This window comes from Sinohyriopsis cumingii, chromosome 15, assembly GCF_028554795.1.
Source record: "Sinohyriopsis cumingii isolate HCF-2022 chromosome 15, ASM2855479v2, whole genome shotgun sequence".
Taxonomy (NCBI): Eukaryota; Metazoa; Mollusca; class Bivalvia; order Unionida; family Unionidae; genus Sinohyriopsis; species Sinohyriopsis cumingii.
Window position 1 is genome coordinate 137,168,861 of NC_142975.1, and position 25,039 is coordinate 137,193,899.

General features: G+C 37.6%; 1 protein-coding gene across 3 annotated transcripts in view; it reads left to right on the forward strand.

The window, feature by feature from the left end:
• Positions 1-7,292: 7,292 nt before the first annotated feature.
• LOC149782871 (programmed cell death protein 6-like) overlaps positions 7,293-25,039 on the forward strand; it is a 37,045-nt gene continuing 19,298 nt past the window's right edge. The window contains exons 1-2 of one of the 3 annotated variants that reach the window (XM_089934405.1): positions 7,293-7,445; positions 18,452-18,513. In XM_089934405.1, the coding sequence (XP_089790531.1) occupies positions 7,360-7,445; positions 18,452-18,513 (148 nt within the window). In that variant the 5' untranslated portion in view covers positions 7,293-7,359. Of the gene's footprint in view, positions 7,446-17,718; positions 17,781-18,451; positions 18,514-18,709; positions 18,772-25,039 lie in introns of all 3 variants that reach the window. The other 2 variants (XM_089934404.1, XM_089934406.1) reach the window with 2 other exon arrangements.

Genomic DNA, 25,039 nt, shown 5'->3' on the forward strand with positions numbered 1-25,039 from the left:
TAGGGCAATCAATGGATGGAGGAATGATCACGCAAGCCTTTATACCACTGATACAACACGGCTTCTTCCGAGATGAGACTCCAAGCTTCGTCCAGATATTCGTCCAATTGTTCTTCCTGACTCATCATCATACGGGTATCGTGTTAAATTTGACTGGGATGATCGTTTTGACATCCATAGCAATCTTCCTTGATCAATTCCGTGATTTTTTTCTGCCAGCTGTTTGGCAAAACAGGATACTAAATGTTGTTTTTGTTCTGGCCCTCATGACATGACCACCACATCCTCTTCGTCTTTGTTTTTGGGTTCCACGGTATCCTCCCATCCCATTTTCATAGATTATTCACCATTCCAAGAGGGATTAAAGTCTTCCATAGTTTCTAATAATCTAGAACGACTTCTCTCAAACTGTTGATTTCTATGGTATTATCAAATTCAGCATACAGGATGGCGTTCACTGACTCCTTCAGCGATCTTTTAAACTGAAGTTCTACACGAATCTGGCCGGATTGTTTAGGGTAGAAATGTCCCTCGTCGCTGCCTTGGAGTGAAATTGAAAGCCCACAAAGCATAGCCTCCTGCATAATTACTGAAAGTAATGCCATGACTGGTGTTAGTCCCTAACCGTCCGGTGGCTTCGTAGAGGGATAAGTACGATCTCAAGACTTTGGCCTTCTTCTTCTCTTCAACATCATTAACATTAAAGCCAGGTTCGAAGGGTCTGGTACACAAGGTCTTGCCATCGCGTCTGACTTCGATCTTGGACACACCAAAAAGTTAAAAAGTTTTTTTGGGTGGGGGGACTCCGCTCAAGGCTTCATTCTCAACCATACTGTCCTTGGAACAGATGATCTTCGATAGAGTTCAGCGGCATGGTGAAGGTTTTCACTTCCACGCGTTGTATCGGATACTTGGCGGTCGTTCTGCTCTCAAAGTGTGGCTGATATAGTTTCTCACTTTAGGTAACACTTCTACACGTCATACGTAGAGTCTGGATTCATCTATGACAGTTGCGTACGTGGTATCATCATCAAATATCAAATGGAAAGCGGTACTGCTAAGATTCAGTCCCAGATGGACATCCATGCCATTCAGCAAATACTTCTCTTGCAACCACATGTCCAAATGTACAAATCCATCGGTTCTAAACTACCCTTTTTAAGCAGTTTGCTTCGATGTTTGACAAGTCCCTTTTTTTGTCCTTCTATATCGTCGAACTTCTGCGCGCTGTCAGGTTTCCATACGACGCAGGCATCCAGATTGATATAATTGGCTTCTATTCCGTACATCAAGAGATTTTCCAGGTACATCGGTAAGGGTAAGAATCCATACTGCTGCTGACCAGTTTGTTATTTAAGTACAAATCCACTTCGCTAAACAAGGAATGCATGAAATTGTTGACGGGGCTACTTTTTCGTCGTACTCTAGATTGGTATTGTCCGCTTCTAACACTCTCACTTTCAGGTACAAGTAACTGCTATTCAGATCAAATGTAATCTTCGGTTTGTCCTGCTGTCCTTTGATTTCAAACTCGACGAGATCTGAGGTCGTCAGAGAAGAGATGGGATAAAATTTGACCCATTGGGATTCTCGCATTGTCATCATGGTGGGTGGCATGACAAACAGATCAAACACTGAAATGGAACAGTCGCAAGACTCACGGTACGTCATTTCTCCTTTCTCTCTCTATTTGTGATTTAATAATCAAAGACATCTAATTCTCGAACAGTTCTTCTTTTCTCGGTTTTTCTAGCTTTAGGGGTGTGAAGACCCCTGGAAGAATGTCTGCTTCGTCGTCTCTGTCTGCCTTGTACTTTTTCTGTCGTCAGGAAAGCAGGAATGACTTACCCGTCAGCGTCCAGGGCATTAATAGAAGTTTCTCGCCGACCAAAAATGTCTTTGACCGTTTGAAGCAAGACATTTTTGCCTGCTCTCGAAACAGCTTCTTTGGGGTTTTGTTTGTCAATGATGACAGTTTGGAGAAATTCTTTGCCTTGCCTCAACTCTGCATCTTTCAAAGCATGCAATCCTCCTGTCCCCGTCGGTTTCAAAACCGGGGCCACCGAAAGAATGGCCGATTTCAGAATATCTTCTAAACCATGTCCTCGCTGTAGAGCGACTCCTCAATACACAGGATACATGACTTACAAGTTGTTAGATAATCGTTTTCGAAAATGGAATTTCACCGTGACTTTCCCTTTGGTGAATGGAATATTTTGCCCCAAATCTCCTTTTATAGCAATGTTGACAGTATCAAAATACGACTTACTGACAGGTAAATAGTGTGGATGTACAAATTCACGGTGAACGTGATAGGTGTTTCCACCTTCCTGTTCATTGGTCGCGGGAAAAACCACTTTGAAATGAATGACACCCAGGAACGGTACGGAGGTGTGTCCCACCACGTTGTACTCCACTACATCGTAGCACACACAGATCAAATTGAGTCCTTGGTTAAGTTCTAGGGTGGATCAAAATACCACGCAAAGTCAATGTTGTTGACAATGGTTGGTACTGTGATCTTTTCGGTAATCTTATGCGTGGCCATTTTGAAGTCTTCGCCCAAAATGTGAAACAATTCAGTACAAAATCTAATACTTATCAATTTGTCCTCTGAAGATGTCATCAGTAGGCGACGAGCCTCTTTATAGTACTCGATGGTGACAGGTTTGTTTGGTCGGGACTTTCTCAAATGCTGCATTGAATCTGGCAACAATTGCGTCTACCACATGTTGACCGCTAAAATAATAGCCTGATAAAATGTTAAACTCATAGATGTACAATGTGTGATTAGTGTCGGCTACTGCTCGATTCGCAGTGAATTTTTGATGTTGTTTACTGCTAATCATGGCTTGTTGTACTGCTCCGTCCTGAACTTCGACCATAAATTTGTACTGATTTTCAAGGGCATTTAGCACTTGTGTAGGGTGAATGATTTCCACCAAAGCCACTTTCCAATGAGCTTCTTGATACAAATGTACGGCCTGATGTAATTTGGCTGTGTAACAGCACAATGTGTTGTTAGGAAACACCTCCATGGAACTGTCACTGGGTAGCGTCAAGTAAATTGGTTGTTGTTGTTGTTCATAATTCCAGAATTCTGCTGTCCGAGAGGTCATTCGAAGTGAGATGAATGTCTAAAAGAGGACTGTTGTTGTTGTTGGAGTGGCGACTTTTGCGAGAGTGACTGACGTTGGTCGCAAGGGTCTTGTTATTCCCGTTCGATGATTATTTCAGGGGTATGTTGGGGAGACGGTAACAGATGAAACTGTGGAGGAAAATGGTCAACAATTGTTTGTCTCCTTGTCGCAAACTCAAACTGGCAATGGCCGCACCGATGTCACAATACACCACAACGATTTGGCAGCAAAAGACGTTTTGCGTTTGAGGCACACGTCCACACCACATACACACGGGCTGCTTTTGTAGATCTTGCAGAGAAGAACAGGCTGAAAGAGTGGTCACGGGTGTAGTGACAGCTGAGGCTGTGTTGAAGGGCATGATGGTCACTTATTTTTTTTATATAGAAAATGACTTGAGAAGCGTCCAAGAATCAAAACTGGGAGGATATCCTTTCCAACGTACTTTGACCCCTTTGACACGACGTTTTCCCACTTTTCATGTTCTTTGTTTGAGAATGCTTTCGATGTCGTACACTTCGTCTTCTTTTTTGGTTACGCGTTGTAACTCGGTTATGTAAAAGTTCCTTTCAACATTTCCCCGTTCATGTCTTCCAATTTATAGATGGCAGAATGACGGCCACGCACTCATCCAGTGACATAAAACAATTCGGCGGTCCAGTTGGGTAAATAATCTTTATCGAAAGTGCGTTTAGTTTTGACAATGCGCTCTCAATCTCCTTTGCCAATTCTGCCCTTTCTTGGGGACTGTCACCGTTGGAGACGTACTAAATAGTCGCTCAAAAATTGTCACTTCGTTGTCGGGAGTCACTTCTTGGGGGGGGGGGGGGGGGGTCAGATCCGATGCTCCGATGGTAAGATTGGTTGTACGCTTGGCCCAGGTGTGGTAAGACGTCGATGTACTTGAGAGTGTGTTGATGCGTAAAATATTTCCATATGCGTTCTTTCAAGGTGAGTTGAAAACGTTCCACGACGGAGAAGTACAGACTTCAGAAACAGCAGAGAGAGCAGAGAGAGTATCAGCAACAGCAGCAGCAGCAGGAACCAGACAGAGGTTTTGTCGACTGCCGCGGAGACACCAAATAGTTCTCAGTCTCTTTCTGAAGAAGCAGACCATATCCTGTGGGAAAGCCTGCCGCTAGACTGGGACGCAATCTTAGACAATAAAAGATTGCCATACCTCCTCGTCCACAAAAAACAGCCCTTTTCTGGGCTACCCAATACTCTAGAAAAGAGATACTAATTCAATTGCCAATGGTATGTTAGTAAGTTAGAAAAATGTAAATGTGTCTATAAGCACTTCGTTTCTTTAACTTTGTTAGAAGTGCATCTATAAGCACTTCGTTTTCAGTAGCTTGTCAAATTTTTAACTAATGTTTGTAAATAAAAAAGTGAGTGAGTGTTTCTTTAAAGTCCGCGCGTTCCATGTTTCTTTTGGGTGATGTTATGGCCTTGTACATTTTGGTATCAGGGGGATGTTTTCCTTCACGTCCGTGCTTGACAAATATAAAGGGACGCTTGTCAGTCTGTTTACCAATTGTCAACGAGACAACTGTAAAGAATGAGTAGCAGGATAAGCAAATTGCTTGAACTTCAAATGCACCTAGAGTATACCAGGCGTTTATTGGATGAACTGGCTATGGAGGCGATTGAAGAGGAAGACAGGATAGAGAAGGAGGAGGAGGAGAGAAAAAAGAAAGAAGAGGAGGAAAAGAAAAAGCTACCTTACCTCACCTCATGCTGAAGCAAATTTGTGAGGTAAAGCCTGTGGTGAGGACACCACCACCAACACGTTAGCCACAACCGATACCACCACCGCCGAGAGTCGCTGTCCTCCAGATTGAGAGGAGAGACAGCGACAAGAGTTTGAGCCTCAGCGACCTACGCAAGTAAGGAGACAACAGCACCCGCAGGCAGGACGTAGAGTCGTGATGGAGAGAAACTTCAGTATCCCTCAAGTGAAAATTGGGACGATGAGGCCACTCGTCAACCATTTGCGCTCGCAACAACAGAAATCAATTGGGAGAATGATTGGTGTATGCGCTGCGTGTGTGGTGCTCGGCCTGGAAGGTGCATGCATTAACCAGGTGCATTTGGAGGTTTAAAAAAAGCCATTCTCAGGGCTAACCAAATCTCTAGAAAAGATACTAATCAAGTTGCCAATTTGTATCAGTGTGGAGTAGTGCGATTAAAAACACTGACTCATTTACTAATGTGATTGTGTGTGTGTGTGTGTGTGTGTGAGAGAGAGAGAGAGAGAGAGAGAGAGAGGGAGAGAGAGATTGTGTTTGTGTGTGATTGTGTGTGTTTGCATAAGTACACATGCGTTTGGGTTGGGTGGATAGTAGATTTTAGAGGTTTGTAAGCGTTCGCGTACGTTTTTTGTGTGGATAGTAAATATTTTGGTTTTTGATAGTATAATTTGGGTTTGATTTTCTCCTTCTCGTGTGTGGATAGTATATTTTGGTTTGTTTTTGCTCCTCACCTCTGTGTTGATTGTATATTGTGGTTATTGATAGTATATTTTTGGGTTTGATTTTCTCCTTCTCGTGTGTGAATAGTATATTTTGAATTTTTGATAGTATAATTTGGGGTTTTGTTGTTTTCCTTCCATTGTGTATGGATAGTAAATACTATGTGAAGTGAGTGTAGGGGATGTTTTCCTTCACGTCCGTGCTTGACAAATATAAAGTCAAAGCGTTCGTCGTTCTCGCCATTCTACGGAATAACAAAAGAAGAATATGGCAATCGCTTTATTCAACAACTTGAAGGACAGTTGGTACTGGATGGTGGATGCCACCTATATAGTAGAACGGCTTGATGAGGAATAGCGGTATCCAGTTACAAAAGACTTTGTAACAAGACAAGTGACAAGCATAAAAGTAGCCATGCATCTTGTGAAAGACATGATAGAGGAAAAAGTGAAGAGATTAAGAGGCTTCATTTACCCTCTGTATGTGAGAGTGAGAACATTCAAGGAGGCCGTTGATAATGTAATGAAAGTCATGTGGGTTTTTTTTTTAAATACAAGATATATTGAATTTCACAGAGTAGTCTTTTGTAAGGTGGGGGTTGGACCAGCTAAAGAAAGCAGAAGTGAGAAAAGTGCTGGAAGAAGAAGTGAAGGAGATAAAAAGAAAGGTGGTCTAAAGAAAGAAAAGACAAAGAAAACAGAAAGAAAAAGGAGTTTGAGAAACTAAATGAAAACTGGATGAAAGTGCATGAGAAATTTAGATCAATGGGGCATCCTGACTGGATGCCAGAGGATGGAGAGAAGAAGAAGAAAGAAATCTTTGAGAAAGTGAGCAAATGGTGGAAGAAGTGGAGAAAATAGAAAAAGAAGCAGAAGAATCCAAAGGCCCTTTTCAGGGCCACTCATATGCCTCAAAAAGATTTGCTTTCTTGCCTAAACGATTTTTGTTAGTGTGTTGTATAGTTGTTTGTATAATGTCTATTGTATGTGTTATCTCTGTCTCTGTTCCGGCAGTCCTGTTCCCGCCAAGCGTTCTAGGTTTTTTTTTCACCCGCTCTTTGGTCCGGATTGAGGTCAGCTGCTTGGAACATTATTGCTCATCGTCAGTACCGTGACGTCACCTTCCCCGTTCCATTCTTATTGTTCCTATACAGGCCCAATACTTTTTTGACTGGATTATCCCTTGTACCTATACAGGCCCAGGGTGTTTTTCCTTCTTTCTGCTGATTTGCCCTATATCGCCCCCTATTACTACTCCCGTAGGCGCTGGCTGCCTAATCAGGCTATGTTATCATCACCAGATACATACCTAATACACTCCACCCCCCAAAGGCTTTCGCTGGTCATATTCTCAACAGTTATGGTAGAAAAGGGGGTACATTCACTTAATGAAACTTCCATACGCGTGTAATTTTAGAAAAAAATCGTTTATAAGAACGTGGACAACGATATAATACAGAATTTAGGCAATTTTTTAATGCGTTTTTGTTAATTCACAAGCTGGATTTAAATACATGCGGCAACTTTATATATATATATATATATATATATATATATATATATATATATATATATATATAATTTTATTCTGGATCGCCAGAAATGAGAAGGCATCAATACTGATCATGTTTGAACGCAAAATTGATAGCCATACTGGGCGTGCGAGGAAGTTAAATTTGTTCACCAATGTGGAGCGTGCGTTGAAACGAACATAACCGAAACAAACCGAACAAACCCATTTAGAAAATGGCGTACTACGGACAGCAGCAAGCCTATCGTCCACCTGCTCCTGCTGGAGTAGATCAGAATTTTCTTTGGAATGTGTTTCAAAGGTATAAACTCATGGGGTTTTATTTATCTTCTACGAAATATACTAATTGTTCGTGTAGATCAAGGTTGTGACTGAGTTAAGTTCACGTTTGGTCTATGAAGACTGCGTGTGTCAGTTTTGCTTTGGCGTCAGTTGCCGTCTTGTTTGAACCGACATTGTGAATTTGGTGGTGAATCATATAACAATAAAATTGCTCTAATATAATTTATCATTTCAGTTGACTTTGTTTAGGATGTACGATATAAAAGTCGCTGAAAGTTAAATAAGCTACTTGGCCAGGTCAAAGGGGTTCGTTATAGCCCTACATGAAAGACCACGCTGATATTTATGTTTTGGGCGTCATGGTCTTACTGCCTAACTAATAGCGCTGTGTAGTGTATTTTGATGTCGACTAACATCGTAACGAAAGTCAGATTTTCAGGAATATCTCACAACTGGTAACTAAAATAACGGCGCTTTTCTACAAAGTAAAGTCAATGTTTTAGTCAGACTTTACTTACTCTGATTTCTTTTCTCAAATAAATTCAAATTCTCACAAAAGAAATGGACCTGCTTTAAAGTTTCATTGGCCTACATTTCAATTCACTGGAAAGCGATGAAAGCCGTGAATGCCAAAATCGGGCTAAGTTGAAATAATATTATTTAACGATACAAATAAACTTATAATATGCCTATTCGAACTGTAGAGCAACATTTCGTTTAATTCAAGAAACATATCCCCCACATGAACCTACTTAAATATACTTCAGCATACCTTGACCACCGTCACATTGCAACAAATTCAAATGTATGTCAACAGAACATGAAAATGCGTCCATTTGCTAGTGTCATAGTTTCATTCCGCCAGGATAAAGACAGCAGAGTAAGTATACTAATTACACATAAATTAGTGGAAGAATGTCGATATATGCTGCCAAATGTGTGAGATATTCCTGAAACTTTGACTACTCGTTCTGATGTCAATGACATCAGAACATGCTATACAAGGCCATTGTTTGGATAGTAAGACATAGCACTAAAACAAAACCAACTTGTGCTACATCTTACATTGTAGGACTAGGGTTCGTTACAGAGAAAATTAGGAGTCTAACCTCTAACAATATAACACCAGGCAGACTTCCCGAAAGCTAAAAAAAAGTGTCAGACATTCGGTCTGACAAAACCTGAAAATCTGTCAGACCGAAAAAAAATCTGTCAGACCGACAAAATATAACAAAATTGAGGTATTTTGTAACGTGTTTTGTTTTCTATTTTCTAAGTGTAAATAACACATGTTAATCAAGTAAAGTTAAGTTAAATTCATTGCTTTGTAGAATTAAAAAAAATCTGATCTTATTTAATCAAATTTACAGAATTTGTTAAACTTTTATAATGAATCATACTTTCATTGATGTTGTTCTCCTTGAAGACCTGCATAACATTCTCAAAGAGATCCAGAGACTTTGTTGAGTTTGGAGTGCTAATGTTCAGGAACCTTTCTTTAACAACACCTTTCATTGCAGTTCTTATGTATATGGTCTCCTGTTCATCTCCTGAGATATCTGTACTTCCATCCATCATAAAGGCAAAAAATGGATTATACTCTATAAGATTGACAGTTTTTTGCTTCTCTGTCTGTGCTATACTGTGTATGAAATCTGCAGCTGCTTTGTCATTAATATATGTACTGCCTATGTCTAATTGTTTTAGCTTTGTCAATTTCACACAGCCATGTATAATCTGATAGTGGACAATTATTTTTGGCTACTGCGTGTGCATTTCTGAACAAATGCACTAATCTACTTTTTTCAGCTGCCTTTAATTGCCTAAGTGCTTTGCCGGCTTCTGACCCTAGTTTTTCCTGAGCAGTTTTCTGTCTGCCTGAAACAAACTCTGATGCTCTTTTGTGGGACTTGGAAAGTTCATGATTATTTATTGTTGACATTCTAAAATTTGTACATCTGACGATAAACGCGTTTGTGTTTCGCAAATTTTCATCAGACCTCGCTTTCTCGCCGTAGAAACTGAGACACATGGCACACTGCATAACTTGCTTTATTTCATCAAATATTAACCAGTCTCTGTTTTCTTTCCATTTATCATTAAAGGTTCTTTCAACCCTATGTTTTTCATAATCCTTTTTCTTTTCTTTCAATTCTTCATAAGATAGTTTTCTTTTTTCCCTGGTTTCGCTCCGTCGTAATATTTCAACGATGCCATGATGACAGGTGAGCCGCATAACTGTTTATAACAGGCGTAGCGATTGGATCACTCAAAAGCTTGTAACCAATGAAAATCTGTTTAACAAACTAGATTCAAGAATGACTACTCGAGCGGTGCAGAGTGAGAAAACTGCCGGACAGTCGGTCCGATGCCGACTAACAAACTCTCGGTCCGGGTAAAAATTTGTCGGTCATGTCCGACGGACCGATGGCTTTCGGGAAGGCTGCACCAGGGAAGACACGAGTCTGCACCACTTGGTAGTTCCAATCCTGCTAGTCTATCCTAATTGCATCTGCTAATTTTCAGCTTAAGCCAGTCATAATCAAGAACAGTTCAGTTTTCAAAACAGCTTGACACAATTCATTCAGTTTGTGAGATATTGGAGAAAATGCAATAACTGTTCGCTGATTTTGATGTCAGGACAAGTAATGTCCCCGGCAGTGCCGTTTGCGTTCGGATAGTCTTGGATTTCACCATTGTTGTAGGACTATAGTTTAAAATGTGCTATTGTGGAATATATGCAGAGTTAATTTATTATAATGAAAACAACCACCCCTAAACAACAAAAAATTGGGACAAAAATATAATAGAATTGGCTCCAATAACATGTTCCCATTCTGTGCCTTATTTCATTGCTAAATATATTCTCTGATATGGAAAATTACCCCCTTTTCTTCAAATGGAAGCGAAATGTATCCCTTGAAAGCTAATTTTCAGTTCTGTAACATGCCCCTGTGGGCGAACTGGGGCATGCTTGGACCAACAAGTTGATGTCTGCCTCATTTTAATCTTAACAGGAATGATGGCAGAGAAATACTGCATAAAGATGGAACCTGAGCTGGACCATCTAAGCTGTAGACAGTACCGTCGTCAGGCTGCTTGATACTAAAGTGAATACTGAATAGTGGTGTCAAACCCACAATGCCAGATGAGCATGCCAGTAGATGCAGATATTTCTCCATGTTTGTCATGACACTATGTCCAGTGTGCAATTTTTATCAGTCTTTCGTTTTAAAACTTAATACAAGGGTATGTATATATGCTTCTTCAAAGTCTCCATGCTGATGAAAAATCTATGGCACATGCTACATGTTATAAATTTTCCACACTCCTGATGTCATTTTGATTCTCACTACCCGCCCCGCATAACAGTTGGTACTGTTAGAATCAAATTTTGTGTTATTTATTTTGGATTATATGAATTTCAACTGCTGATTCCTAGTTGAGCATACCTCGACTCTTAGCATCTGACAGGTTCACTAGTCCTGTATCATGACACAAAGTTCAAAATAATCTTTGTAATTCTACAAGACAGGTGGGCCAGCATTGTACACAGAGCTGATCAAATTCCATAGCCCAACAACATCCAGGACTATTTGTTATCAAAGTTGGATAAGTACAATGTTCTTAGGTGCTAGCTGCTACCAGTGCTATTTTCCTGTACACATAAGTCTGCCAAGCACTCATTTCTTTATCTACCTTTTTTTCCAGGCCATTCAAACAATCTGGGTGTAGTGAATGCTTGACCAGGGCTTGAAAATTACCTCTTTTTTTTTTTTTTACTTGCTGGTGCAGGACTAGTATGTCTCCAAATTGCTCACTCCAACATAAGCCAAGGCACAGTCCAACAGCTAAATTTGTCGTGCAGATATTTACACTAGTGTATTTGTATTAACATAAACAGAAGACAGGAAAAATATAAATTGATGCAAACTCTAAATTCAAATGAGTACTTATCGCTTATTCAATCATATCAATATTTTGCTAAGCTTAAAATTTTAAAATTTTCGGATCACATTACCATGCCTTTTTTTGTCGGATTGTCTTTGAGTCTTTGTACTGCAGTTAACTAAAAGTTATCAACATCAGATACAAAACATCAGACACCCAGATAAAACAAATTTGCCATTCCAAAAAATCATTCAGTGAAACTGATGAGAAGACAGCCCATGTCATACAATTTGCACAATGTTCTTTTGGTTCATACTTAATTGAATTTTTTATCAACAGTCATTCCTTAAATGTTCAATCACAAGTCCAAAAATATAGAATGCTGCACATGAATTCCAATAGTCTTGAATGCCTGAATGTACTACAATGATGCAATCCAAAATATATGTGAATGAGTTCGCTATAATTCCAAAATAATGTGTTAATCAAAAGTCAATGAGCACCTTGTAATAGACCCGTTCACAGTACGCGTTTCAGACAAGTTACCATTCCTGATATCGATAGCAAAAAATAAAAATGAGGTTATCACTGCAGGGTGAATGTTTATATTGGAAGCTGAGATTGGTGGTAGAAAGTGAATAATATGTCGTTATAATATTATCATTCAGAATAACAGTAAAACAATCACTGCCCTTGCAAATTGAGACTGCAGCAGCCCATCTCCACCCTTTCCATTCAGCTTAAATTTAAAATAAAATTTTCCATAGTTCCATTAGACTAATAGCAATTTTAGTCTGGTGAAATCTATTAGTCTCTGACTAATGGACAAATGTCAGTTTCAGACCCTGAAAATGTCTTCATAAACCCATTTTCAGAATCCTGGATATATAAGCCTGACAATTGTCTAAACAATTTTAATTTAAAATAACATTATTTGATAGATTTAGTATTTTTAGTAAAATAATATTCTATAGTTTGGGTATTTTAAATAAAAAAAACGTGCATGTATATAGTTTAGGTATTTTAATTTAAAATAACATTATTCTATAGTTTTAGTATTTTATTTTTCATGGATGCAGTCACATTTCACATACACAATTAAGGTCTCTGTTCCTAGAAACTTTAATCTCAATTACTTGCCTTTCAGTAAAAAAAAATGCAAATGCAATCTGTTTTTTAAAAAATTGTTCCTTTCATCGCTGTTTTCGTTTTCTCTACTAAATAGTCATAAATCTTTTGAAAAGTCATTTCTGATAATTCTTTTTAAATCTCCAGACCAATTCACATTTTTGGAGAGCCATAACAGATTGTAAAATGTTAGATGTCAGCACGACCCTTACACTTATTTTAACTGCAAGGATTCCGTTTTCCTATACATTAGAATGTAGGTACGTAATAGTAGCATGGTTGGTTGTCTGCTGACAATATCATACTGCAGATTTAAGATTACTTTTAACTGTTCAACAGTTAAACACTGTTAATCCACCAGGCTATAATCAATATACTTCTCCATTCTGACATCTTGATTGTTTGTAAATCTCCCAGCAGTGAGAACCTGATTTTGGAATTGCGAGATAACCTGAGAACATTATTTTCAGGTGTTGTGAAACTTGTCCGTTCTAATGTTTGGTTTATGTAAATAATTCCTCTCAAATTATATATTAACACAACTATAAACATTGATAGCAAATGGATTCCACATACTGATCTTAAAAACAGAAATGAATTACTTGCTTACCAAAACCCAGTATATGCATTTTCACTTGACCTGGCTGTGAGTCATTCCCACAGAAAATTAGTCATAAACAAATTTGTTTCTCGAACATTCTAAACTCATAAACAACCTTTTTATAACCTGCAATCATGGACAAAAGTAAGCAATATAAACACACGATTTACAAATAACCATTATCTTAAAGTACAATCTACAGTCATTGACAAAAGTTAAGCACACAATATAGATATATATACCACTGTGGATTAAAGTATATACATCTTATCTATGGTATTCTAGGCAAATGATTGAAATTTTGGGGAAAGTAACATTTTCTGGAACTAGATGTCTGGGACAAGTAGTTCCAGATAGCTATTTTTGTCACATGTGGGGTTCTTTGGATGAGGTCATTTTGTTTGAGTAAACGTGTTTTTGCAGCCTTTGATGTTGGAAGGTGTAGAAGTAATCTTGCTGTCAGATTTGATGGGATGTAAGTTAGGTCATTTGCTGTCCCCAAGGAAAACGAGGCTCACTTGATTACTGATTGGTTGGCTGTTAAAGGGCCTGACCTTGTTTATTAGTTAGAATGATCTGGAAATGAACTTTTGGTCCTCAGCTTGGTTCTAAAAATGTGTTTTTTTTATATCAAAGTTCATAACAGAAGTATTATTACTATCTTAAATAGTTGTAGTGGAGACAGTCATTTAATTGTGTTCAGTTATTATTTGAAATGATTTTTTTTATTTCAATTATTCATTGGAATTGCAATATGCTCATAAAGACCATGTAGTTATTTTGGAATTATGGAGAATTCATGTAAAGGCTTTTTGGATTATATCATTGTGATACATCAAGACTGTTAACATATAACATTATTCAAGGCTATTGGCAGTCCTGATGTGGGTTTAGTTACATTCATCAGTTAGTTAGATGTGCTTGCCAATGTAAATTACAATTACAAGACAATTTTTTTGGTCCTGATATGGTATCAGCAAGAGTAGAAAGGAATGTGCTAGAGTTCAGACTGTCCCTAATTTCTCTCAAGGCTTGATCAGTTGACAGAACACACTCTAACATCCTGAATGTGTTCTTGTAACTGAAGCCAACTGCACACATCATTTTTAAATTAGAAAATGGTTTCCATAAATGGATTGGGTGTAGGCTCTGTTAAAGAGTTTTTTTCTTTGTTTCATTTCATTCTAATTTAGTTGTAAAATGGCTTTTTTTTGGCTTTTTCATGTGGAGTGTAGGGATTTTTGATTTGTACTGGATAATGTGCTGCACAAGCTGTATGATGTCCAGAACTGTTGTGAGATTTGTTTGGTTCTATCCTTAATTTGTCAGTTCCATTGATAAATACATGTATACTGGTTGGATTTCCAACCTGTGCCATTTTGGGATGTTTGCAGTAAGGGCAAAACATCTTTCCTTTAGAGTTAATGAAGTGCCTAATCAAAAGGTGATCTGCTTATGAGTATCTGAGTTGCGTAAATAACAACATACCAAGGCCATTAAAACCACTGCTAATTAATCATGCCAAAATTGTTTGTTTGTAGTGGTTTGATTGAATGATAATTTGGTTGCTTAGCTCAATATGCAGTCAGTGGTAAAAGGATGCATGCAGTACCCTAGTTATCAATGACTACTTCTGTAGGTGTGATAAGAATAGAGAAGGCTAGATGCAAGCATTCAGTGTGTTTGGAGGGCATGCATGGTCAGAGAAAGGTACTGGTAGATAAAGTGATTAAAGCGTGAAAATTAATCTTTGTATGACTTGTTTAAGATAGGAAAAATCACTTGTCACAGGCTAGCACCTTGGACAGGTTTGTCCAAGTTCAAAAATTGAATATTCCATGATGTCAGGCTATGGAATTTGATCAGCCTTGAAGTTAACTTGCACAACAGTATTCCAAATTATACCCATTTACCCAGCATCTGGGTATTACTCTTTTGATGACTACTTTTGTGGCCTTGTGGTTACAGCATCCACCTCTGATGCAGCAGGTCATGCATTTGAACCCTGGCCGAGTCATACCAAAGACTATAAAAAATGGTACTAACAGCTGCCTCGCTTGGCACTCAGCATTAAGAAGTTAGAGTTAGGACTGGTTGGTCTGGTGTCAGAATACTGTGACAGGGTGGGACATGATGCTACATATCTGCGGCATGATATCCCAGTACTAGACATCACTATGGACTATCACACTGCAGACATCAAAACAATATTACTGAAAAATTGTTAAAGCTGTTAAAAATCCTAAAACAAGCACACACACAGACACTTTTTGGATAGAATGGTTTGCAATACAGGAAAGGGGGCCCCAAGTGGTCTAAAGCGCTCACCGTTCCGGATCACTGCCATCTCACCTGTCTGCGTGGGTTCGAGTCCAAGGCTTGGCTAGCATGGGCATGTGGGAAAGCCTGCCAGTAGCTTCTCATGGGTCGGTGGTTCTTCCCTGGGTTTTCCAGGGTTCTTCCTCCACCAGTTATACTGGCCGCCATGTATATTCTATCTTGTGCTGAAAAATGGCGTTAAACCCTAGAACAACAACAACAACAATATAGGAAAGAGGTTTTACTGTTGCTTGTTAATATTTCAGCTTAGATAAAGAAATCATGCACAGTGTTCTGATGAATTTATTCAGGCTAGGTAGTGGTGGAACATTACCCATGTTTCATGTGTGCATCATTATATGGTAAGAGGATCAATTTAAAAAAAGATGGTACGATAAACGGTGTTCTGATTGGTGCCATTTACCATCACCATCCTGTTGCACTTTCATTTCAGCCAGCAATATTTTTGTGTGCTCTTTCTCCCAACTAGCCTTTGAAAGTTATTCTATTAAATAAACATTCTGTCATCTAATTCCATGCCCTCTCACTTGAATGCACCTTATTGCTTTTTTTTGTGTCTAATGAAAATAATCCACAATAATTACTCACTCGCTTAAACATTTTTGTACCTGGTTTGACCATAATTGCCAGAAATTACATTGCTGTCTATGGTATTCATTCCAAAAATGAACCAGTGATCTTTGAAAAACAAGTCAACATTTAAATCTGTATAGCCCAATCAGATATGAAGTGGAAATCAGACCCGGAAAAATCCATATGACTTTCCAATAAGGAGTTTGACTTGAATATAATAGTGGTGTGAAGTAGTGAAGAAATGAAACATATACAGTATATTATTTAAATTGAGAGACCATAATATGCTTTGGCATGAAAATATAAGTTTGGTAAATAAAAATGCTATGCAAAATATTGACTTTTATATTTTATTGATTTGTTCACTTTTATATTCATAACACACTTGTGAAACAGTTTGTGATGCTTAATGTGTTTACCTTGATACTGTCAAAATCTCCCTGGATAAAGTGAACATAATGAAGAAACCTGTAATACCATCTGAATATATATGCAGACTGCTGAACTCCAGATGTATTCATCACTGTTGGATTTATAAATGATTCAAGAGTATTTGAGCTGTTTGACTGAATCTAATACATGCTGAGCAGAAAGTTCTTATTCTTCCTGTGACTATGTTGTGCAGACATCAAATGGAATAGATTATAGTTTGTTCCAAACTGCATCGTGAATCCTATCTGTATCTATAGCTCAGTGAATTTTCAGGTTAGCTTCGTTAGATATAACAAAAAGTAACATTCGTTTTGTGGACAATATTTCAGTACCTTTCTCAAATCGACATAGAGCGCAACACATCTCATTGAATACATGCTAAAGCAGGGTGGTCTGTTTACAGCAACTTTATCATGAACCATGGCCTGTGGAAGAGTCAGTTTATTTATTAAGGAATGATCATATTTCCTATTTGGCCATAACGTAATTGCCACCTGTTTTTTCTTTGCAGTATCAATTATATACTGTTCCTGAACCCAGAACAAATATGGCGGATAACATGAACACAGACCAGTCTTTTTCTGAATTATTGAATGAATGGTGTTATGCTGTATGGTAGTATGGATTATGTTTAAACCATTCATGCACAAAATGAATTAGGAAATTTTAGCTACAGTTTGAGACACTGACATGAAAATTCAATGAGAAACAGATGCAGATATCATTCATGATGCTTTGCGGAATGAACTATAGTAAGTCAGATTTGTCCCAGAGATGTTTGGGACAAATAACACAGCAATTTGAGTATCAAGAATCATCACTTGTACTTGGTGGAAAAAGTATGCCGAGTTTGCTGTGATGCTACTGATTTGGTACTGTATATAATGGCTTATAAGTCAAGACCAAATGCAAAGTGCATAGACCCAGATATGTAATCGCATTATGCACTACCAGATCTATGTGGTTGATAGTAATCAATAGAACAAACAACATAGACTTTGATCTGCAGGTGCATTATGCAATGGCAAATCAGGATCTTTCTTGATTGCAATTTTTACAACTTATAAGTTAGTATTTACAGTAATCAATTTTCCATGTCCTGTTGCTAATATTTATGTAAACAGAGGCTTTACCAACCATTTTACCCATAGCAGATAAATGAAAAATGTAGTGAAGTGAAGTTTGGCATCCCGATGTATCTGAGGATCATGTAATGCAATTTTATGCAATTTGTTAGCATTTCAACATTATTAAGGTATGTAGTTTAAGGTAGAAATAACAGCAGAATAATGTATTTGAATTGACTCTTGTCCACTGGCTTTTCTAGAGTGGACAAGGACAGAAGTGGGCAAATTGCATCCAACGAGCTAGGTGAAGCATTGTCTAATGGTAAGTAGCAATTGGTTATGTTCCAGATATTTTCACGTCTTTGGACTGGATTTGATTCTGTGCTCATACTTGTGCATTTACAAGGTGCATGTAGAATTAAAGCATGGCTGTATTCAAGCAGTACTTTCAAAGCTTGATGCATGTTCATTCAACTTATATTTTAAGTGGATAGGCAAATTATTTGCTGGGATGACTTTGTGGCATTTTAACACTAGTCGTTCATGTAAACTCTGAGTTTCATTTTCTTCAGGACATTTTAACATATTTTCTAATGGCACCATTTTGACACTTTTTTAAAAACCAGTTGTCTTCTCCAGAGTAATTCTTTTTAATTTGGCAGTATTTCTTTTCTAGCACTGTGAAACTTTATCTCAGGGTTACTTGGTTTGGGCACCTGCCCAGTCTTAAGCAGTTTTTTTTTCTTCAAGAAACCAAAGCATAGATCAGATGAACTCTGTAAGCACCCACTTATCACTTCTTAAGTGGAGTTTTGATCATACATACCTTCTTCTTGTCTGACATGACATTGTGTATTTTATTTTCTATCACTACAAATATCAGTTTTTTTGACCATGCATAAAGTTTTGAAGAGATAGGTATTTGTTTTCATGTTTATTAGTTGCACTTTGTGACAATCAGTCGATAACTGTCTATTTCTCCACTGTTCTCAGGGTTGATAAGGACAGAAGTGGAGAAGTATCTGCTGTAGAACTCCAACAGGCTCTAGCCAATGGTAAGCTTGATCAATCTGTCTTATAAGTGAAGAAGCCTTCAGTAAGTCTACAGCATGTATTTGATGGAGCAGATACATATGAATATGTAACATGGTGTACGGTCATTTTGATTCTGTTGGATTACAAAGTGTCTGTTGGTGATGAGTCAATGTTATGACTTGGTAAATGATGTAAATTATTCGGTATTCATTGTAGAATTGACAGAGATGGCAGTGGGGACATCAATGCCTCGGAGCTACAACAAGCTCTCTCAAACGGTAAGGTGTGGTGTGGATTAATTAATAGCAGGTGTTAAATCTATCTCTGCACAATCCTTTTTCCAGAAATGGAAAACCTACGATCCATGTACCCCTGCTAGATCAGAAAGTAAGGTCGTTTTGAAGAACTGGGATTGCAAATATTCTTGTTTCATGCTTATTTTAGAATTTTGTAAAAATCATTTCAGGTTCCATGGCCTTCCCAGGTATAGATAAAATTTGATAATACGTGGTTATTCCAGCGGAACCAGATTTGAAAATCTGGTAGCCCAGCAGATATTTCTCATTGCTGGCAAAATTGCTGGAATTGCCACCAAGATTGCCATAATCAAAATAATTTAATAACTTTTGTCATCTATATTAGGGAATCCATTAGCATGATATTTCATGGAGTCCCGAGGACCCCCATGTTTGAATTTTATATGGTCCTTACAAGATGTTGAAGGGTCCCACTTCATTGTTTCTAGAGAAATCTGTGTGTGTGCGCATCAGTGTGTGTGTGAGAGAGAGAGAGAGATTGAATCAGGCATGTTTACAACACATCAGTGTACACTGGTTTAATTCAGATCATATAAAAGTAAGCCAGCAACAATGTAATAGACACTTATGAACTATTTCATCATTATGTTTGCAGTAACTGAGTTCACATTTTCCTATGCTTGCATGTGTTAAAATGCATGCAAGCATCTGTGATAAGTTTATCCAGATCAAATTCAGGGTGCCCACTTTTAGCCTTGATGAACATTTTTTTTTTCAACCAAGTATAATTTGTGGTCTTACTAGAATGTTAAAACTAGTGCAGTCCCCTCCAGAAGCATGTTGGGCATACAAGAAATCACAATGAAACTAGAAATCTGGTCGCAAAGATCTTTGTGAGCATTTTTTATTTTGTTCATGTTTTTATTTATCTGTGAATAGCCTCAGCAAGCCTTCTTAGTTTTCTCGTGCAGACCAAAATCTAGGCCAGTTTAAGTACATGTACACAGGCCATGTAAACAACAATTATAGATTCATGTGCTGCTGGTGACAATGAATTACATAGTGAATTATTTAGTAACATGTGTTTGTTGATAACGGAATATAGGTCAAATGAGGACTGGCATTTTTTTTTTTACATGTTATTAGTGTTTTCTTGCAAATGAGTGTAATAATTATTTTCCTAGGGTTTATTTTCTAATTTAACTTGAATCCTAGATTTCAAGGTCAAATGCATTCCTTAATCAGTTTTACTCAGAAATGAACACAATGCATAATCTGTGAGCATGACCTCAATTCTGTGTGCTGAGTGGCTTATCTGAAAAACTACATTTTTTGCACAGTCAGAGAAAGTCTTATGCATAATTTGTGTATTGGAATGTCGATGTAGTGTTTCAGAGTAAGAGTGTTGTGGAGGACTCACACATACATGATTTTCTGCATCCCAGATTAAGAAAATTTCATCCAAATATGCATGATGCAGCATTTCAGAGACCTATCTATCCCTGTAGTTTAGTACAAAGCAGGAAGAATATGAAGTAGGGAACCATACTACACATGGTGCTGCTTGTTCAAGAAACCTTGACCTTTTCGGTCAGCTGTAAGTCAGCTTTTCCAGCAATTTTGTATGTGCCAGACAGGACTATTAGGATTGGGTTTGAGTGCATCATTTTTAATTTTATCACTTCGGGGATGCACATTTGTGCGTTATCAGAAGCCCTTTCATGTTTCTTGAGGGTTCATCCAAAGGGGCTGGTAAAATGAACTATGATTCATTAATCAGATATTGTGTAGTCGACACATGAAAACTAATGTGGCCTCTAACGGTACTGATAGAAATATACATGTAGGTTCTGAGAGCCATAATTTATGATCATATTTTTGTCATTGGAAAATATAGCAAATTTCAGTATTATTTTTAACATGATCAATTGTTTTAGTACTTTTGGTTGTTTAACTGAGCATTCTTGGTGAGAATTACCTAGCACTGAACCAAAATTAACAGCTTCTTGGGATGAAGGGCTTCAGTTTTGTGCAGTGGTGCTGCTTCACCATTAGATGTGGCTACTAATGCAAATAACACCCAAACCTTTAAAGGTAGACCATATCACTTACCTATGAATTATTCAAAATGATGATTTATGTGATATCTGATAATTTAAGCTCAGTGCAATGAACAGTTAGCAAGATATTTAAGTTTAAATATCCATCAAAATATTTCCCCAGGGCCATTTACAACTGCAGGTTTCATGCCTTGAGCTGTGACGTCACAAGAGGAACTCCCCACATTGTGAATCGTCATTGATCTACCAATGTGGATTATTCAGATGAGATACCACTGTGGATTATGAATTTATTATAGATCTTTTTCTGATTGCATCATGGGAAGGAGGTGTGTTTTTGGTGGTAGTAGGATTATGTCTTCACCATCTTAACATCGCAAAAATTTAATATCATGAACTTGCAATTTCTTTATCAGCTGAATGTCAGATGATAATGCACTGTATCAAATTACTGAATTCTTATGTGAGATAGGGAAAACTTGACCACATTAGACACAAAGTGTCTTAGCCTGAAGAGCTTTCAAATTTATACAAATGGTCTGATCAGCTTTAAAAAAATAAAAAAGCTTTATAAAAAAAACGGCTCAACTTAATTTGACCAACTTGGACTTAAAGTATCCTGTTATATAGGCATTGTGATGTTGGACAAATGAAGTTGATGTGCCATACGATTTTGATAAAGGTACAAACATTGAGATTCTGTGAAATTATTTTTGTCTTAACATATGCGATAAATATCACTAGAAAAATAAAAAGTACAGAACGCCTCATACTGATACATATTTCTTAGCCAGGTGCTATCTCAGGCCAACTTTGTCCTTGTTTGTTTATTACTTCCCAGTATATACCTTTGATACTAATAGAGCAAGTGTTTGTTTCTTCTAAAGATATGGAGGATGTCTTTTCTCAATACCTGAGACTGAGCAGCAAAAATATTCACCCAGTATTAAATGACATGATGCAAAGGCTGACAGGTTGCTGTATGGATGGATGGATGGATGCTTCTATGTATTTTGCACTTGCCAGTAATAACATCCTATGTATCATTGCTTCTATGTATTTTGCACTAGCTTTCTATGAGTGGGTGGTTCTTGACTGGGTTTTCCCAGGTTCTTCATCCACCTTACTTGATGCCTGTATAGCCTCTATTGTGCTGAGAAATGGCATTAAACCCAAAATAAGAACTCCCAAATTGTAGCAGAATTGTTACATACAAATAATATGAACACGTGTCAGACTAATTAGGTTTTAAAACAAATTGAACGTATGCAAATTCAGGTTGGTGTATATATCATGATATTTGGAAAAATTCATTCTGGAGCTGCCTAAGATCTTTTGACCTTTGACGTATTTTTCCTACCATAAATTGTTTGACCTGTGTAGTAAATAATATTTTTCCATTTAAGTCATGGTAGATATGTGATTATTGTGCAGTGAACTATTTTCAGAATGCAAGAGAATAATAGGGAAAACATATCCCAATGGTATGACATTAGGCTGTACTAGATTTATTTGTCATTCTCAAAAAAATGGATATGTTTTGTTGCTTGTAAGGAATCATGCTCCTATAATATGCAAGACAATTTTTTAAAAATAGCCTACATGGAAAATCCTGACTATATATTGATTATATAGGATAAGTGTGTCTCTTGATGTAACGCAATAAAATGGCAATTGAGGAACAAATTACACCGAGTTTGTCACAGACTGTTTCTCAAATAGGACCTGATCTTCTGTTTATATTGTCTAATACTTAAACTATTGGTAACTAGTATGTTAATTTGTGTTTTTTTACTTGCCTATATTTGATGCAATGTATTGCTTATATACTACAGCTTGCTTTATTCCACACCACATCTTACCACCCTCAAATGTGCAGAAAGAAATGATAATTTCATGTCCATTTCCATAGAATATGCTATATGCTGTTGTCTTTTTTGTTGAGTCAGCATTGGTTAGATGATGAGACATGGGTATAACTTTATGGTGGTGGCAGCAATTGCATCTTCATCTGATTTAAGATACTGTGCTAAAATTTGGGCACATGTGCCATTATTTACTATTGTTTAGCAACAACAGTACTGGTAAAGAATAGTTTAAAAAATGTTTCCTGTAACCCAACCAACCCGTCTAAAATCCCGTATACTTCATTGTTTTTTGACAGCCTATTTATGATTGAATGTTATTTATAGAAACTTTCACATCTGGTTTGTTCCAGATTTTTATGTCATTTCTGAATACTTTATAGTTCTTCAGTGACAGTTTAGGACTAACCAATATAAACAAAATTAATATATTACTAAAAGAAACTTTCTTTAAAGCCTGTTAAAAGAAACAAATCTTTTGTTGTTGCTTGGTGTATATAGATGGAACTATGTAAGAGACAAGCTTGCTCACTGAGTACATGAGACAAGTAAATCCACTCGGGGATTCCCCAATCCCACGAAGAAACTCAGATTAGTTGTCATACATATATTCACAAATGAACTCGCTTCAGTTTTATCACATTCCCTTCTGCATCACTAAAACCTAATTACATTTTCTAAATCGATTATTTTAAAAACCTCACATTCCTTGAATCAATTATATGAAGTGTACCATACCTACCCATGGGTAGGTAATTCTTACAAAGGTTTTGCCAGGTTCTTCCACTATCATTTATGCTGGCCACCAAGTATAGCCTATTGTGCTTCGAGAAATGTCATTAGACTTTAAAAATGTATCTTCTTTAGCTTTTCAGCTTTTTAAGTGAGAAAATGATGAAAATTTTATTGTAAGAATTTATTGATATTATTATTTGGGGAACTTAACATTTCATTGGCACCATATAGCTACTATTGTGCTTCAGTGCCATAAAATGCTACCAGAAACAAGTTTGATACACCAACTCACACGTGTCTTCTTCAGATGTTTCGGAATCATGATGCATTAGGAGAACATTCAGTAACTCACTCATGCCATCCCAAGCTAAATCACTACATAGTTTTGATCATGTTAGAGACAAATGTTGTCTACTTGCCAGTGTGGAAGACCAGTGAGAGATGTCATGGATGGAGGAATTGATGACAAATCCAGCCAATAGTTGTTACTTCCACACGTCTTGTTAGCGCACACTCTTACACAGTGCCTTGCACATGTATACCTTCTACTGTGTGCATTTTTCACTTGTTTGAATGATCATTGGGAGTTTTCTCACCACATGGAAGTATACTCGATCTATTTTCTTACTAAATCTCACTCTGTCATCATTACAAATTAAGATCTTGCACCTCATTTGTCTTGCTTCATTATATGACAAACTTTTTTTGGGCACTATCTTAATTGCTTGCCAGATGGTCCATATTACTTTTGATTCTTCTGGTCCTCAAGCAACTTGTACCAAATAAATGTGCATTTATTCCCAGTAATAAGATCATTTTTTGCCAATTTTTTTCAGGCATTTATCTTGATGCATACCATCAGCTTGCCCTTTATAAAACAGGCATGTTGCTGAATTAAGTGCGGTTTGTGTCAGAGATTGAGGCTGAATGAATAATAAATCATCCTTCCTGTATAAGCTGTATGTCAGGGTGTCGTTCAAGCCATACATGGATTTTTGCTCTCAGTCTCGAGAGATGAGTCAGTCATGGCTAAGCAGTTGACCTGGACTAATGAGAGAGCCAAGAAATGCATACAAATTAGGATGTATACATCATCAGCGTTGCCACCAAAGCTACTTCAGTTCCTATCTTCCTCATTACCGAATTGCTTAATGCAGAGAAAGACTGCTCCAGTAGCCTAGTGGATAGAGCATCTGCCTCGGAAGCGGGAGATTGTGGTTCGATCCCCAGCTGAGTCATACCAAAGAGATGCAGAAATGGTACATCTACCTCTCTTGGCGCTCAGCATTAAGAGGTTAGTGTTAGGACTGGTCAGTCTGGTGTCAGGATAATGTGACTGGGTGGGACATTATGCTACATGTCTGCGACATGATGCCCCTGTGCTAGACATCACTATAAACTGCAACACTGCAGACATCGTAGTGATATGACTGAAATTTTTTTAAAGCTACATTAAAAATCCTAATCACACATACACTTAATGCAGAAAGATCAATGATTCGAAAAAAGGCCCAGAAATCTTTGCTTCTTTGGGCCTACCATACTTACAGCCCCACCATTGCCCACAGTACCAGAACCATAGCATACCAACACTGTACAGACTTCTTGTCCATTACCCACCTGGAGAAG